Genomic DNA, 16,678 nt, shown 5'->3' on the forward strand with positions numbered 1-16,678 from the left:
ATTGCTTGCTCACACTGCTTCCAAGTATTTAAGAGTACATCAGAGATATAAATTTACAACTCATCAAGTTTGAGTATCATTTTGGCCTCTTGATACTATTTAGAGCACGTTCTGAGCAAGTTTTGAGTCTGTCATGATGGTCTATAGAACACCAACCAAGCAACGAGACAAGAGTGGTCACGTGCACCACAGCGCTCAAGATGCTGCGACACCAGCCACACCCACGCCTGTCGCGTCCTCATCCCGGTACCAGCTCCGGGCGCGCAAACCTCGAGAAGCCTCGCCAACACCAACGCGACGAAACAACGGCTCAGTAACGCCATCACCACATAAATACCACAACCACTATAACTACCAGTACAACAGCCTCGATCTCAGTGCAAGCGCGAGGAAGCGAAATCGCACAATGTCAAGCACGGCTGGCAAATGGCGCGAGGAGCAGGTCCTCATCATCTGCCCTGGCAGCAGAACCACTATGGCTCAGCTGGGTTGCAGTGAATTGACTCCTCCTGCCCGGCGCATGCCTACCAGGATGTTTAAGGATGGCGATCAGTGGGCGCCTTATCACAAGACGAAGCGCACGACTATTGTGAATGGCGTTGAGGAAGAGGAATGGTTGGAGGATGTTGACGAGGACGAGGGAGCCGTGTATCCCATTGAAGGTATATACAGCCATTGAAAGGCGTGCTAAAGAAAACCAAGGGACTCAATGCTAATTGCGCATCTTTGTAGCTGGCCGCATCGTCAACATGAGTGCACTCCTCGCTTTTCTCGATCATGTCCACGGCTTGCTTACAACTACATACCACAACACTCCCATCATGCTCATGGCTTCACCACAATGGACACGACCCGACTGCGAGACAATTGCCCGATACGTCTTTGAGAATACGAGAACACCTGCGCTATGCATAATCCACAGCGGAATCGCTACGCAGTATGGTCTGAAGTGGCCCAATATGACTGTGGTGGATATTGGCTACCAAAAGGTCGACGTTACAGCAATTCACGATGGACGAGTTGTAAACCATATGGATGTCAGCGCATCTGATGCCGATGGTGAAATTAGCGGAGGTGAAGTTTTCACAAAGAGCTTGCTCAAGTTGCTAGAAAACAAGGGTTTCAACCATGATATGGCGGAGCAGCTCAAGAAGAGCAACATTTGCGAAGTCCTCCCCTACGTTGCTACCGAGGAGGAATTGATGCAACTTCCCACGGAGAACACTGCAGGCGCAACAGGTGGTCAACCAGCTTCTGCCGTTGCAGAGGCTGCTACGAAAGCCCCTGAAGCGCCGAAACCCACAGACAATGGAGATGCTGATGAGAGCAATGGCAACCCAGAGGATGATGGAGTTCTAGACGTCGCGGCCATCGTTACTAGCGGGCAGACAAAGGAATTCCTCGCCAAGAAGGAGAAGGAGAAAGAAAAGGGCAAGGGAGGCCGAAAGAAGGGCGAAAAGGACGCCGAGGGCGCCGCTAAGGCTGCACGTCTACCGAACTCCAAGAGGACTCACAACACCTTCTTCTACGAGGAAATCATCCAGGAAGAGGTTCCCCCACCATCCAAGGAGAAGGAAACAGTAGAGACCGCTGCGGCCACTACCAATGGTAACGGCACAACAGAAGCTCCCAAGCCTGAGGGCGAGACCAACGGAGCTCAACCTCAAGGCGACAACACCGCTGCGCCTGCGACAGAGACAGAGACAGAGACACCTGCGACGGAAGCGCCTAAGCCAGAACAAACTCAAGAGCCAGCGCAGTCGATAGAACCCAAGCCTGATGCTGAGCCAAAGCCTGACGCTCAACCCACCACCGAGACCCCTGAGAAGCGACCAAAGCGCATTCGTCGAGATGTCGAAGTTGGTCTTGAGCGCTTCACTTTCGCTCAACGTCGTGAGATCGATCGCATTGTCAACGCCATCTATCGCACTGTCCAGGGCATCGATGACATGTACATGCGACCTCCATGCTGGGACAACCTTGTCTTCGTTGGCAACGGTGCTCGTCTCCGCGGTCTTCGCGAGAACATTCTCCAGACCCTCAACGCCCGTCATCTCGTCTCCCCATCCACCGCCACAATGTTCACCTCAGAGCTGCCCTCTAACATGGCCACGCCCACTGGAACCGGCGCTCAAACCCCCACTGGCTCCTTCACAGGCGCACCTCACCAGCTTTCCTCAAGCGGCGTGAATCCCCTCCTCCAAGCCGCTACCACGGCTGCAGCTGCTGGCACCGCTAACAACATGGTCGGCACGCCGCAGCCAGCTTCTGAGGCTGGAGGACCCACGACTCATCACTTCCACAGCCAGACTCCCACGAGCATCAAGACGGCTACTCTGCCGAACTACTTGAGCGAGTGGACAAAGAATGGCTTCGAGGAGTCTATGTTCCTTGGTGCTCAGGTCGCTGCTCGTATTGCGTTTTGCCTACACTCCAACATGGATGCCCAGACCATTGAGGCCCAAAGGCTTATGAGTTTGAGCAGAGTTGATTATAAGTAAGTTCCCTGCCATCCGTAACCTCTCTAAGCTTTTTACTAACGTGTCAAAGCGAACTTGGTCCCAAGGGTATTCGAACACATTCTATGCTAGGCTAGAATCGCACAACGAGCTGATAATTTTATGTCATTATACGGGTTTCTCGTTCACGTGGTCTCAGCACAGACTTTCAAATCGTGGACTTGAAAGAGGAGTTTTTAAAGGGGCCAGCGAAATGGTAAAAGGAAGACGCAAAATGAGTCAAGACTTGAAAATGAGTGGAGGGGAGCGGGTATAGCAGGGCATAGCAGAAATGAGATAATACCATAGATTCGAACATGCCTTGTATGATTATACACAATCAGTCACTCAATTAAAAGCTTTCCATGAATCGAACTTGCTACAGTTGAGTACACCAGGCATGGATATATTCAACTGTGGCTAAAACATCACATTAATATTTCATTGTTTGCGACGGTTCCAATTAAAGCATCAACACAACCCCCATATAATCGTCAGCATTTGTCGTCAACTATTCCTCCTTTTCCTATCACCACAAGTCATAACCACTGCATAATTCCACAGTACTTGCTTTGACTCCAAAAATGTAAGACGATCCAAGGTCAATAAGAAATATCAAGGGCATACGCCACTAACCAGCAGCGTTTCGAAGGGCTGCTTCCTCGGCAGCTTTGTGCCAGTCGGTTCGGAGTAGGTAGATGTACTCAATCGATGCGACGCTGTCATACAGTTAGAAACATTGCTTCCAGTACGAGGACAATTCAACTTACGACATAGTTCCAACTGTGACACCGAGCCATAGACCGCTCAGCTTCCAATCAAGGCCAAAGGCCAGGGCGAGCGAGCACGGAAGAGAGAGGGCGTAGTATGCGATAATGTTGGCAGGGCCGCCAATCGACTGTTTTCCAATACCTCGGAGCAGTCCATGAGCACCTGCTGCAAGACCATCAAAGACTTGCATAACCGACACGATCGGCATGACTGCTGCAACAAGATCAATAACATCGTCGTCCTTGGTGAACAACAGCGGTAGCTGATAGCGCATGGTTGTGTAAATAGTCAGGTTGAACATTCCAATGATACAAGCAGCAACAAAAGCCTGGACCTCATTAGTCGGACAATATCAATATTGGTTTAACCATAAACTTACCACGACACCAGTCATCTTGGCAGGTTCAACAAGGCCAGCACCAATCAAGTTGGCAATACGAGTTGAGGCAGCAATCGACATAGGGAATGGAATCTCGTATGAAAGTGTTGTGATGGTTGTCACCACACTCTGAGCAGCAAGATACTCGGGCCCAAATCGACTGGAGAGGAGCGTGAGGATCTCGAATGCCAGCCACTCTGCCTCGACCATGATCATACCCGGCAGAGCAAGTCGAATCATGATCCACCAGTTGCTGAGAGCCCGTCGACTAAAACCACCCCAGCATTGTCGTCCATCCACGAAGCGGACATACAAGAAGAGGAATATGGGGAGAAGGTTGTTACTGATGGCCACAGCTGTAGGAGCTCCAATGAAACCCCATTGCAACTTCCAAACCAAGAGCCAGCTGAGGAAGACGTTGAAGGGTGCAACAATCAGGAGAACATAAGTCGTAGCGCGGAAGAGACCTTGAGCTTGAGTAAATCGCTTACCACCCTCGAACAGGATGAATCCTGGAATGCTGAAGATCATGACCCTGAGATACATACCAGCAAGCTTTGCCGATTCGGGTTCTGGGACAATGGCTCTAATGATACCTTCGGAAAACCACCACAGAACAGCGACAGGGAAACCGAGCACGAACAAGAAACAAGTCATTCGCTGAAACTGAAGCCCAACAAGGTGCTTATGGCCAGATCCATATGCTTGCGCGCATAGAGTGTCAAGAGATGTAGCAAGGCCCTGAAAAGGCGCCAAACAAGTAATAGCGGCGGTCATATTGGCCACTGATCAAGTTAGTCTCGGATTGCAGTTATTTCGCGAATATCCAGCCTCAGACTTACATGAAACAGCACCAAGTTCGAGCTTGCCAATACGCCCAACAGCAAAGATACTGGTGACATTAATGGAGTATTGCAACAAAAAGGTGACGATGAGTGGTGCGGAATAGGTCATGATGGTCTTGGCCTCTCGCTGCCAAGTGGTCTTGATTCGATGCTCAGCAACAGCGTGCTCCCACGTATCGTTGAGGTGTTCGGGTAAAACACCGTCATCACGGGAACCCAAGAGAGGATCTGTTTCGCTGGGAGGCTGCACAGTTACAGCAGGCGTCTCCTCGTCATCCCGCGCAATCTTTGTACTAAAAAGACGACGATAGATGCGAGTAAAAAGCCCATGCTCCTGTCGATATCCGTGCTTGGGGGGAAGAACATGGTTGTCTCGCAGTAAGCTACGCTCAGCATTACGAGACTGTTTCCTCTCTAGAGCTGTCAGGCCTGGCTCATCATACGTCTGAGGGTTCATAATTGGTCGCGAGCCTCCAAAAGCAACACCGCTGGGTCGCCTATACATGATGGGGTCGCCCTGAAGGTCCGACACAGAGACATCGTCGTCAATCGCATTGTCTTCGAACTCGTCATCCGAACATGCCGCAAGATCTGCAGCCAGAGCAGCCTCAGCTAGAGGCGAGCCCACACGCCATGAAGATGATAGCGCAGGATGTGCGCCAGCACCACGAGGAGTGCCATAGGGCGAGACTCCAGCTCCCCGTCCTATTGGATCCATGTCAACTCACAGTCGCCTCAGCTGGAATCTTTTCTTCAGGCAGATAAAAATTCAGACGACAATTCTGCAAGGATCACACGAAAGAGACTTCTTCAAAGTGCAACAAGGGACGCCACTGAGTCAAATGGTGGAGTAGGAAAAAGTTGAGTGATACAAGGTAGTCAAAGTGAGTTCAATTGTGCTGTCAACCCAATGCATTGAGATCAATGCGCAGATCGCAATCGTGAAGAGAGAGAAAGAGAGAGGAACAGAGAGGAACAAAACTAGATAAGAATATGAGGAGGCTGTATAGATATGTCGTTGTAGTCAAATCACTAGGCCCGATTGAAAAGAGGCAATAAAGCCGATTTTGCTGTTAGTCTGACTTTGCCATTCGAGCTAGCGTTAACTCAGACCCGCCTTGCCACAGCAAAAGGGCGCCATTGAATTGCCGTAAAGGCGGCTGACCCTGACTTGGTGGAGTCTTACCACTTCTGGTCAAAGACACGCATCTTTCGATTCGCAATGTCGTGATAGGCGCATTGTATCTCAGCCTCTCTTTGACATGATGCGGGGGTGGATCGTCAAGAAGGGTTGTGGTTCGTGATGCCCAGATCTGGGATCATGGTTAACGGCGTATCCCGAGCTTGCATGGGTGAGGCTTTGAGTTATAGTTCGTCCCGTTGCAGATATCTCGTCTAAGTCGATTGGCCCAAATCCTCGGCCAAGCCTATCGGCAGCCTTATCATGACTCCGATATCATGAACTCCATCATTAAATCCAAGTCTGACCCGCCCAGTCAGGCTCTGTATGTGACATTGACGCAACCCATGGTATCTCCTCGCTTGCGTAACGTTGTAGTGGAGTGTTGTACGGCATTCGCAACCCAACTGTCGATTTGCATCCATCCTTTTTGCCTGTACTTGGTGTATTTTCCGGCATGTCGGTCTTGAAAGTGCCTACCATGATTGAGTCTTGTTCTATCAATTCTGGCCATACCAAGACACCAATCTCCCATGATGCAATACGCATTTCGCCTGTTGGTCTGGCTGCTTCGCCCCAAGCTTGTTTTGAAATATTAGCTGACGTCAAAAGACCCCAGTCTATAGACGATTTGTTTGACCGAATGTACGTCTTGATATGCGGTGCTGCCCTTTTGCGGCCACTATCTCGCAAAGGGGTGTCTTCGGGAAGTTCTGTGAACCATTAGGCAAAAAGTCCAAGGACTGCGTAGAGGTTAGACTCACTAGCACCACGGGGTGAGTCATTGGCCCAATGATGGAAAATTGGGCGAAGGTACTCCAATTGTTTTGCCTGCTGTGATGACTGGATCTTGGTATGTATGGAACCCCCTGACGCATATCCGTCTAAGGATTGCCGGATCTCATCAGCTGTAGGAAAGACAACCTTAAACCTGGGCCGGCCAAGGCCTGGGTTTTTAGAACGAGTCAAAGGCTCAAAAAGAGTCTTTTGTAGCCAATCATCCTTTGCACCCAGAGTAGCAATAGAAGAAACTTGTACAACAATATCTGAGTCACCGTGATCTTGGCATGGTACATGTTGCAGACACCTTTTCAGAGCCGCCCAGCCCCAGGAAGTTTCCGACATATCCCGGGCGTCGTGCTTTCCCGGTACACTCGCAACTAGTGCAGCTTTGATACTTGAGAAGTCATAATGTGTAAGCTTATCGGTTAGTGGTTTGCAGATGATCTTACGCCTGTCATAGGCCTTCAAGTAGTTGAGAAGATCGATTTTGAAGCGTTGTCCGCTTCCAACAGAATGATCTTCTGGTGACGCTTGAAAGTTCTGTGCACCTGATAGTTTAGGGAGTAAAGGTGATTTCCAGACGCCGTTGGACATGTTGGTCCAGTCCTTGGGGATCATGTTAGCAGTGTGGATGATGACTTGAGCAGTGTCATCATGTCTGAACAGAATCATCATTTTGGAATGGTGTGTCCCGAACATTTCTGACATGGGTGCGATATGGGTTTTGATGTTTTCAAATTCAGAAGCTGCGTTCTATAAAAGAGTTAGTAAGTGAAGGCATACCAATCTAACTTTTCAATAGAATCTTCAGTTTCAAGGCCTGACCACATTCTACTTACCTCCAACGCTATCCTATTCGCATCTTCACGCTTCCAGAAGCCGTGCACTAGGTGCACCTTGACGAGGTGGCGTGTGTCGGGGTCAAAGGAGTTCATGAGAAACGGGATATCGTGTAGGAAATTGAACTCCCAACACTCTGAAATGAGAGGATCGCCGAGGAGGTCCTTAAGAGTCACGGCATCTTGGTTGTCACCCTCTGGGAGATCACGGATCCAAGTCAATTGCCACGGGGACTTCACAACAGTTGATTTTCTGTCCCTCTTTTTAGGGGGGCTTATAGAACGCTGCAGTGACTCTGGTGTTTGGGCATCAGGCTCCTCCATTCGCTGGCGTTTGACCGGACGATTCATTGTGGTAGTTTGGTGGTAGGGTCTTGCTGAAGGAAGCTGTGGATGCTGGCTGGCTGGAAGAAGACCCTGACATATGGGCGTGAGATTGATTTGCGGGTAGTTTCTTGATACAATACCCCAGCAAGGGCTAGTTGAGAAGCTCGAGATCAGTCGAGAGGGTGTTTGCGAAGCAATCGTCATGTATGTACGAGGTCGGGAAATAAGTTGTTCTGTGTATCTCGGAGAAATTCCTTGAAAGTGAAACAGATGTCAATGTCCTGCTCAAAGTTTTTTGATACTGAAGATTGAGTTGTGAAGAGAAGAAGTTGAGATTCAATTTGATTGTCCTGATGGAGGTAGTTAGTGTCTGACCCGTCTAGGCTGCTTCCTTCCTTGTCGTTGATCAGAGTGAGCGGGACATCTTATGCTCTAGGCAATCGGCACCAATCACTCACTGCAAAGGTTGGAGAGATAGAGAATGGGGTACCTATATATTGTTCTGATTGAGAATTGTGTAGCTCTGTTTATGTCCTGTCAAATGCTACCATTGGTGAATTTATACGGCAATAACTATCATAGACATGTTCTCCATCACCTGTAACAAAAAACACCCCAATCCAAACAAAGGCAAGTGTCCCAATTTAGAGTGGAGTGACTGAGCAAGGGCCTCCCTCTAGGTATCCCTGTGGCGTGGCGTCGAATTCCCATACGGAACGTGTTCTCGAATCGAATGCGCCTCCTGAATAGCAACTCTTTTGTCCTCCTTTATTATCCTCTTCCTATCTTGTCTATTCTCATTTTTTGCCCCTCATCAGCATCATCTCCTTTCGCGCCTGGTGAGCGTGATCGTGTGATTGATTTTCTGGTCGTTTCCTTCTTGTTCTTTTCCGTATCTCACACCTTCAGCTCCTCAGCCTCACCCTATATGATCGCCAGTCGCTAATTGCTCGCTCTACTGCCTAACCTGGCTTGACCTTGCTTCTCTGATACGGTTACGGCCTCGATATATACTTCGATCGTTTGCGACGTGCGGTCTCTACAATACAAGCCCAAGTTACTCCACGCATAATACCTTGGCGCGACTAGCCCAACATGCGCTTCTCGCCTCTTGCGATCCTCGCTGGGCTGTCAGCTGTAGCTCTGGCCGAAGAGGAGAGGAACCCGGTGACCGATCCTACGACTTTCAATGGAAAGGCCGTACCGCCGTTCAAGGAGCTCACACCATCAAACTGGGAGGAGGAAACAAAGAAGAATAAGTTTTGGATGGTCAAGCATTACAGGTATGTTGAGCTGGGTAAGAGTGTGGTTCGGATGCTTATGAGTTATCAGCCCCTACTGTAAGCACTGCACGAGATTTGCTCCAACTTTCCAGACACTCTACGAATTTTACTACACCTCAAAGCCTCCGACCGATAACTCGGATGACACTTTCACAAAGTACTACGATTTCGCATTCGGCACGGTGAATTGCGTTGCCTACTATGATTTCTGTATGGACCACAACATTCAGTCATACCCGACGACGATCCTCTACGAAGATGGAAAGGTGCTCGACACGCTGCGAGGAATTAAGAATATGACAGCGTTGACGACCTCGGTCGAGAATGCGCTGTCCAAGACACACCCAGGACGCCCTGCACTCGTGGAATTGCCCCAACCTGGCGATACTGTGTACCCTGCACCCAAGGCTGAGGAACCAGCCGCCGAGAAGAAGGTTGAAGGAGCTCAGGGAGATGCCAAGGCTCCTGTAGAGAAGCCTGCAGTTAATGCCGAGAAGCCCCTCGACGCCGTTGCTGAAAAGCCGGTTGAGGAGCCAGCCGGTAAAAATGCGGGCAAGTCTCTTGATGACATTACCGAGTCACCCAAGGATGCAGAGAAATCTGACAAGACCGAATCAACCGAGAAGAAACCCGAGGAATCTGCCGCTGCTAAGGACGAAAACAAGAACACGTTTGGCGCTGATTGGAAGGTTCCCAGCACAGGCCAGATGCTGAAGAAGACCAAGCCCAAGGATACCACTCCTAAGTACAATTTGGAGGGTACAAGCGTGCCTCTGACTCCTGAAAACTTCGACAAGTTGGTCACAAGCTCGAAGGATCCCTGGTTTATCAAGTTCTATGCGCCTTGGTGCTCTCACTGCAAGGCTATGGCCCCTACATGGCAGCAGTTAGCCAAGAACATGCAAGGAAAGCTCAACATTGGTGAGGTCAACTGCGAGGCGGATCACAAGCTTTGCACACAGATGGGCGTCAAGGCATTCCCTACCATCTATTTCGTCACAGGCGCCGAAAAGGCTGAATACAAGGGTCTTCGTGGAGTTGGTGATTTTGTTGCATACGCCGAGGGTGCTCTTGAGGTTGCTGGTGGCGTTATTGATGTTGATGCCGAGAGTTTTAACGAGCTTGAGAAGACCGAGGAGGTTCTCTTTGTCTACTTCTACGATCATGCCACTACTACCGAGGACTTCAAGGCACTGGACGCCCTACCTCTCAACCTCATTGGGCGGGGCAAGATTGTCAAGACAAGTGACCCTGAGCTTTGCTCTCGATTCAAGATCACAACTTGGCCCAGACTTCTGGTCTCTCGCGAGGGCCGTGCTACTTACTACACCCCTATTACTCCTGATGAGATGAGAGACGTCGATTCTTTGGTCTCATGGATGAAGTCTACTTGGCTCCCGCTTGTTCCTGAGATGACTGCCATTAACGCCAAGCAGATCATGAGCCACAAGCTGGTTGTGCTTGCAATTCTGAACCGCAATGACGAGGACCGTCTACAAAACTCCATCTCAGAGCTCAAGAACGCCGCCAACGAGTGGGTTGATCGCCAGGTGCAGGAATTCCAGCTTGAGCGTAAGAAGCTCCGAGATGCTAAGCAGATGAGAATCGAGGAGGCCCAGAGCCGTGACGATCAGCGTGCCCTTCGTAATGCCAAGGCCATCAAGATTGATATGGACTCTACCCGTCGTAAGGAGGTTGGCTTCGCTTGGGTTGATGGTATCTTCTGGCAGAGGTGGATTGCCACAACATACAACATCGACGTACGAGATGGCGAGCGTATCATCATCAACGAGGAAGACGTAAGATCTCTATATGTTCATCGCGATTGACTATACTAACAGATTCATAGCGACATCAATTCTGGGACACTACCCCTACAGGTAACCAGATCATGGTTAGCCATACCTCTATCATGGACACTCTTGACAAGATTGTCTATGGCCCCAACCCAATCTCTCCCAAGTACACCATCGGTACCTTCGCCAAGTTCTTCTTCGACATCAAGATGAACTTTGTCGACCACCCATTCCTGTCAATGGGATTTGTCATTGCCGTTGGCTTTGGTCTCTACTCTTGGATCCGCAACCGTACCAGGCGGTCTCGCGGCACTTTCTTCCGCATGGACGACTCCCTTGGCCTCAAGGATGGTCTTCTAGGACAGAACGGCAATGACAAGTCTGACTAGACTTGCAGGCTGTGAAACCACCGCTGTTGAGCGGAAAGGGGAGAAGAGAAAATTGGACTGATACTTGTCAATGCAAATCGACAGGGGTTATTGGAATGGGTTCACAACAGGATTTGCTATAGTCATGTGTTGATAAATTGCGGAGTTTTGGGTCTGATATCTATTTATTTAGATTGCGTGTTACTGTATACTGATTGAGCTGATGCGGGAATACCACGCTTGCGTACATATGTCACGGTCCGTCCTACCTTTGATCAACCTATGTGCTTGAAACGTGCTGATGCAGTGACCCCTTGTTTTGACTCTTTTCTCTTGCCTCTTGTCTCATCTATACTTGACTCTTTTAAGACACTTCACACCATGGTCGTACGACCTAACACATTAGTCTATCTCAGGGAAGAGCACCATGGCTCTTCAGGATAGTAGAGACGGCTTAGGCTATAATTAAGGTAGCTAATTATAATAATATTAACTTAATATAGCTTTATCTTCTAAGAGGTAATAAATATTTAAATTATATTAGGCTTTAAAAACACTTTAATATAATTTTTAAGGCTAGCTTATAAACTTAAAATATATATATATATATATAAAATATAAAATATAAAAGCCTTAAAAACTTTTTTTTTTAATTTATATAAATTAACTTTTATATTAAAAATAAGTATTTTATTTTATTATCTTATTATTTAAGACCATTTAGCTATATCTTAAATATTACTATAGGGATATTTTAACTTTTTAATATATAAACCTTAAAAGATATATTAAACTATTTTTAGTTAAGTATAGAGCTCATTGGTGAGATCATTAAGTGTTAAGCCAGACTTAGCGATATCTCCAGCATCAACCAAGAAATCAAGAGGCATCTCGACGAGTGTACCACGGATACGCGACAGCCACTCCCTGACCTCCCTCACACCACCAGGGAACTCGGATTTCACAATGTGACCATACTCAACCTTGCCCTTCTTAAGCTCCGCCTTGACATCTTGGTCCTTCTTACCAGGGATGATGAAGTACTGAGAGAAGAAAGTATCGTACTCCTTCCAGGTTCTAACTCTATTGGTGGGAACAGGGTGGAATGCCCGATCAAATGTCTCGGTGTTGACACGTGCGGTGCTGGTCCAGAGACGTTGGAAATCTGGGCTGAGCGGATCGACGACGAGATGATCGGCTGGAGAACCCCAGTCGTAATCGTTGGGGTCTCGGTCGACGGGTGTCCAGTTTCGATTTGGCTGGTCCCATCGTTGATCAGGAACAAGACCGAGATGCTTGCGGAAGAGGAAGCGGCGCAGAGAAGCGGCAAAGCGGGAGGCCGTGTAGGGACGTCCGTTCATGTATGACTCTACAGGCGTAGGGTCTTCAATGACGACTGCGATCTCGGAATCGTGATCGCCGAGTTGCGAACGGTCGTTCAAGTTGGCTGAACCGCAGATAACAAGGCGGTCGTCGACGATGAGAAGCTTGCTGTGAATATACAACTCCTCGGAAACGAAAGCGTTAATCTCGTCTTCAGGATTGCCATCCCAGCGTAGATCAGTGACTCTAGGTCCTTTGTCCATGTAACAGGAGCTGATAGTGTCGAGAGTGTTGTCGCCAACTTTGCTAGCCCCCTGTTGGTATCTCTGGTATGAATCTGCGCCACCTCCCTGGGAGTGACCCCCCTGGGAGTACCCTCCTTGCTCTTGTCGCTGCGGTCGGTCATCATATCTTGATTCAGAGTGGCTCGAGTAACGGTGTTCCTGTCGGCTGTCATATCGGGAAGAGCTTGAGTGTTCACCATACTGTGGACGATCATCGCGGCGGGAGCCGTAGCTATCAGAATCCTGTCTCCCACTGTAACGTGGGTCAGCTTGAGGATGCTCATAGGGATTACGCTCAGGTCGTCCGTATCCTGCATCTGGCCGCCCCCCATAGTCGCCTCGACCGCCGTAACTTTGCTGCGAGGAACCGCGGTGGTCATCATCGCGTCCGTATCCCTGTTGAGAATATCCTTGGGGCCTAGACTCGAATCGAGGATCGGCTCTAGGGTGGGCATAGGGATCTCTCGCTGGTCGACGCTCGTACTTGTCGCCTCGACGGTCATCGTCGCTATCACTGTCACGTCGTCTCCCGTGGCTACCACCTCGGCGGTCATCATCACTGTCGCTATCGCGTCTGTATTTGGACCCAGAGTGACCTCCACGGTAGTCATCGTCCTGGCGTCTGCTGTCTGGTCGGGAGTTGTAGCCCCTCTGAGACTCCTGCCGGTAATCGTCTCGCTGAGACCGGTCCCCATAACCTCGGCTTTCATAGTTGTCACCTCCTCGTGAGCCTGAGAAGTCGCCTCGACTCTGTTGGTACTGATCACGTGCTGCCCTTCCAGATCCCTCATCTGGGTAACCGCCTAACTCACGGTCTCTCTCCTTTCGAGCCTCTTCGTATGACACACCAGTTCGGGCTTCCGCATCAGCCATTGTCTTAGAAGTATTGATTCGATCGAAATTTCGGAGGTTGTAGAATCCAATGTACCTGCTTGTATCTCGGATGCCTGCCTTCTGAAGCTTCTCGATGATACTATACCCACCACGCGAGATCGAGTCATATTGAAACTCCATGATGGCTCTGGTTCCCAGAGCTCCCTCATCCTGTAAGTCTCCTGCAAAGGCCGGGACTGCTGGCATCAAAACCCAGACATGAAAGGGTGTTCCTTCATGGTCAGCGCGGATAATTCGTTCTACCAACGCAGCACCGATTTTGTTCTTAACAACTCGTTGCTTATCATCGGTAGCGGTGATGAAGAACTGATTCGTTAGTAAATACTTGTAAAACTAAAGGAGACTAGACGTATACTTACTTGGTTCTCAATGTAAACGTAGAACCTAGAGTTCTTGATGGCGTCGATGTATGCGTTCTGGATCGAACGCTCAAGAGGGTGACCAGACGACCACTCAGCGCAGCTGTGCCGTATTAGTAAGTTTTATACACGTAAAACCCATAGAATAGGGTAGAGGCAAGTAACCTCACCTTCGAATCATCTGGATGTGAGGCATGTCACCACGACCTTCAGATCTGTGCCCACGGTCACGATGAGGGTCATCATGTTCCCCAAACGATCTCAGTCTATCCATACCACGGCTAAACTGCTGTGTTAAGCCACCCAAGTAATCATCCTCGCCTCTAGATCGTCTATCTCCAGAACCGGAGGTGTCTCGTGGGGGCAGCTCGAGTTTGTGATACTTGCCAGGGTTCTTCTCCTTGTATTTATCTTTAAAGATGAAGTTCCTATGTATGGTTAGGGGCCATATAGACGAATTATAAGTTGTGGCAGCTTACCATCGGTCGATAAAGTGATTGACCATGTCACCAGTGATAGGTCCGTTCATGCTCAGAGCAACATCTGACCAACCCATTCTCGAGCTCTTAGTTCGGTCGACTAGAACCAATCAGTTACGGTTTCCTTAAGAAATACTCCGATTAAAGGGATGACTTACGCTTGTTTTGATCCCAGTCCTTAACATCAGCGAAGTCGTAGACTCTGCGAAAACATGTTAGTATGACTCTCAACTTTATTTCGAAAATAAGACATACCTAGCATTGTTGTAGTCTTGTCCTGGGAAGATAATGGCATCTAAGTTACCGGGATGAGCGTCGGCGATGGGGTGACCTAGTTGAGATGGTGAGTGACAAGTTCCCCTATATAGCACACAAACTTACTGTTTGTGTCCCATCTTCCAAAGCCTAAAGGTTTTCAAATTAGCATTTCTTCTTTTAAGTAAGCCAGGAAAGCCCATACACATATCCAGTCCTCCCATAAACCCAATCTTGCCGTTGTCAATGACGAGGAGCTTCTCATGGTGCGCCCAGTACAGAACAACACCATCAGCAGTACCATAGACAGCCTTGATAGCATCTCCAGATGCTTTGGCAAGATCGAAGTTAGTTAAGGCCTTAATAGACTTGCCCAATTCCCTCTGCAGGTCGTAACCCGTAGGCAAGTGGTCAGGATGCCGGAAGACATGAATATTCTTGTGCAGCGCTTCAAGAGCAGTCCTCGTATGGCTGCTATTGAGGGTCAAAGCTGCCTCGACCTCCTTATACACGATGATGTAAACCTGGACGCCGCGCTGTGCGGCCTGTTGGAGCATTCGATCCAGACGGTATTGTTCGTTCTTAGCAGGGGGGCGGCGAAGATACAACTCAGGGCTCAACCACCAATCAAGAATGTAAATACTTTCCTGCGCCTCTGAAATGGACATGTCAGGTAATTATCGAAGAAAAACTATGGGTTGCTGTGACTTACGCTCAAGGGCCTGGGAGACGGCCCAGAAGTATGAAGCACCATCGACGTACCACTTAACGTTGCCTTTTGATTCTGAGGCAAATGAGTGATATCGGTTCACTGCCTGCTGTCTTTGGAGATATTGTGCAGCAGCATCATGAGAGTGGTCATCGTCGTGAGATTGCTTTCCACCTTGTGGGCGACCATCGCTTGGTGGTCGGTCATAGCCTCCCTGGGATGGGCCTTGGGAACCATAGCCCTGGTTGCCGTGACCTTGAGAGTCATAGCCTTGGCTTCCATGGCCCTGGCTTCCGTATCCCTGGTTGTCGTGGCCTTGGTTACCATATCCTTGGGGCTGCCCGTAGCCCTGGGACTGTCCGTAGCTCTGAGACTGCCCATAAACCTGAGATTGCCCATAGCTCTGAGGAGGACCTTGGTTGCCGTAGCCTGAGTCTCCATAGCCCTGGTTGCCATGACCTTGAGACTGTCCATAACCCTGGGACTGCCCATAGTCTTGAGAAGGACCTTGATTGCCATATCCCTGATTTCCATAGCCTTGGCTGCCATGGCCTTGAGATTGACCATAACCTTGACTTCCGTACTGGCTTTGTCCTTGAGACTGACTATAGCCGTAATCTTGTCCATGGGACTGCTGACTCTGTCCGCTGTGAGATTGTGATTGAGAGCCATGCTTATCGTCATCATCCTTCTTGTTCAAAACGCTCTCGACGTGCTCGCCGACCTTCTTAAGGAAATCCATGTCGGACGACGAGGATGAGGACTAATACCTCAACGAGTCAAGGTCTTGGCGGTGAGGCTCAAGCGGAAGATGTATAAAGATTTTCAAAATAGTTCTATGAGTGATATATGTCAAGAATAAACCAACGTAGCCAAGAAGTAGTAGATTTCAAGTAAGAATCTGAGTTGTTTTTACTCACACGACAGTGATAAGCTGACGGATTGTAAGAAGACAGCTGAGCTTGGAAGCTCAAGTGGGGAGCTGATGACGCCGATGATGGCCATGGAATGCGGAGAGCCAATGAATGAGAGATGCCGTAAATAGGTACATCATCAGGGTTGCGTTATCAATTAAATGCTCTAGACAAATAGGGAAGCTTCGTATTTTCATTGGAACATTCATCAAGTTGCGGGGTTGGACATAAACAGACAAGACACTCACTCAGAGAATCAGCAACGACACAACTAACAACAAGCAAACGTGAATCACAGAGCATTTATACAGTGACCATCACTCTCGTTTCATGTCTTTTCAAGCTGATTCACGCTAAACAGCATCCTACTGAACTGACAGCTTTGACTGCCG

General features: G+C 49.0%; 5 protein-coding genes across 5 annotated transcripts; 2 read left to right on the plus strand and 3 right to left on the minus strand.

Annotated features, from left to right (window-relative positions):
* Positions 1 to 136: 136 nt before the first annotated feature.
* Positions 137 to 3,565, plus strand: FOIG_08111 (uncharacterized protein; the record flags this gene model as incomplete). The annotated part of the gene is made up of 3 exons (XM_031208004.1): positions 137 to 662; positions 733 to 2,497; positions 2,551 to 3,565. 3 exons carry the CDS (start codon positions 137 to 139, stop codon positions 2,594 to 2,596), a joined length of 2,337 nt encoding a protein of 778 aa, XP_031062138.1. The 3' UTR covers positions 2,597 to 3,565.
* Positions 3,130 to 5,211, minus strand: FOIG_08112 (uncharacterized protein; the record flags this gene model as incomplete). The annotated part of the gene is made up of 4 exons (XM_031208005.1): positions 3,130 to 3,217; positions 3,269 to 3,597; positions 3,649 to 4,433; positions 4,491 to 5,211. 4 exons carry the CDS (start codon positions 5,209 to 5,211, stop codon positions 3,130 to 3,132), a joined length of 1,923 nt encoding a protein of 640 aa, XP_031062139.1.
* Positions 5,212 to 5,964: 753 nt separating this feature from the next.
* On the minus strand, positions 5,965 to 7,955 carry FOIG_08113 (tyrosyl-DNA phosphodiesterase 1; the record flags this gene model as incomplete). The annotated part of the gene is made up of 3 exons (XM_031208006.1): positions 7,296 to 7,955; positions 6,438 to 7,209; positions 5,965 to 6,386 (listed from the first exon to the last, which is right to left on the minus strand). The coding sequence occupies exons 1-3, from the start codon at positions 7,824 to 7,826 to the stop codon at positions 5,965 to 5,967; spliced, it is 1,725 nt and encodes a 574-aa protein (XP_031062140.1). The 5' UTR covers positions 7,827 to 7,955.
* A 762-nt stretch (positions 7,956 to 8,717) lies between these two features.
* Positions 8,718 to 11,090, plus strand: FOIG_08114 (protein disulfide-isomerase; the record flags this gene model as incomplete). The annotated part of the gene is made up of 3 exons (XM_031208007.1): positions 8,718 to 8,905; positions 8,955 to 10,704; positions 10,755 to 11,090. The coding sequence occupies 3 exons, from the start codon at positions 8,718 to 8,720 to the stop codon at positions 11,088 to 11,090; spliced, it is 2,274 nt and encodes a 757-aa protein (XP_031062141.1).
* Positions 11,091 to 11,872: 782 nt separating this feature from the next.
* Positions 11,873 to 16,357, minus strand: FOIG_08115 (uncharacterized protein; the record flags this gene model as incomplete). Its single annotated transcript, XM_031208008.1, has 9 exons — positions 15,376 to 16,357; positions 14,869 to 15,318; positions 14,790 to 14,813; positions 14,664 to 14,739; positions 14,567 to 14,610; positions 14,409 to 14,508; positions 14,100 to 14,357; positions 13,930 to 14,032; positions 11,873 to 13,876 (listed from the first exon to the last, which is right to left on the minus strand). Exons 1-9 carry the CDS (start codon positions 16,112 to 16,114, stop codon positions 11,873 to 11,875), a joined length of 3,798 nt encoding a protein of 1,265 aa, XP_031062142.1. The 5' UTR covers positions 16,115 to 16,357.
* Positions 16,358 to 16,678: the final 321 nt, after the last annotated feature.

This window comes from Fusarium odoratissimum (assembly GCF_000260195.1).
Source record: "Fusarium odoratissimum NRRL 54006 unplaced genomic scaffold supercont1.12, whole genome shotgun sequence".
Taxonomy (NCBI): Eukaryota; Fungi; Ascomycota; class Sordariomycetes; order Hypocreales; family Nectriaceae; genus Fusarium; species Fusarium odoratissimum.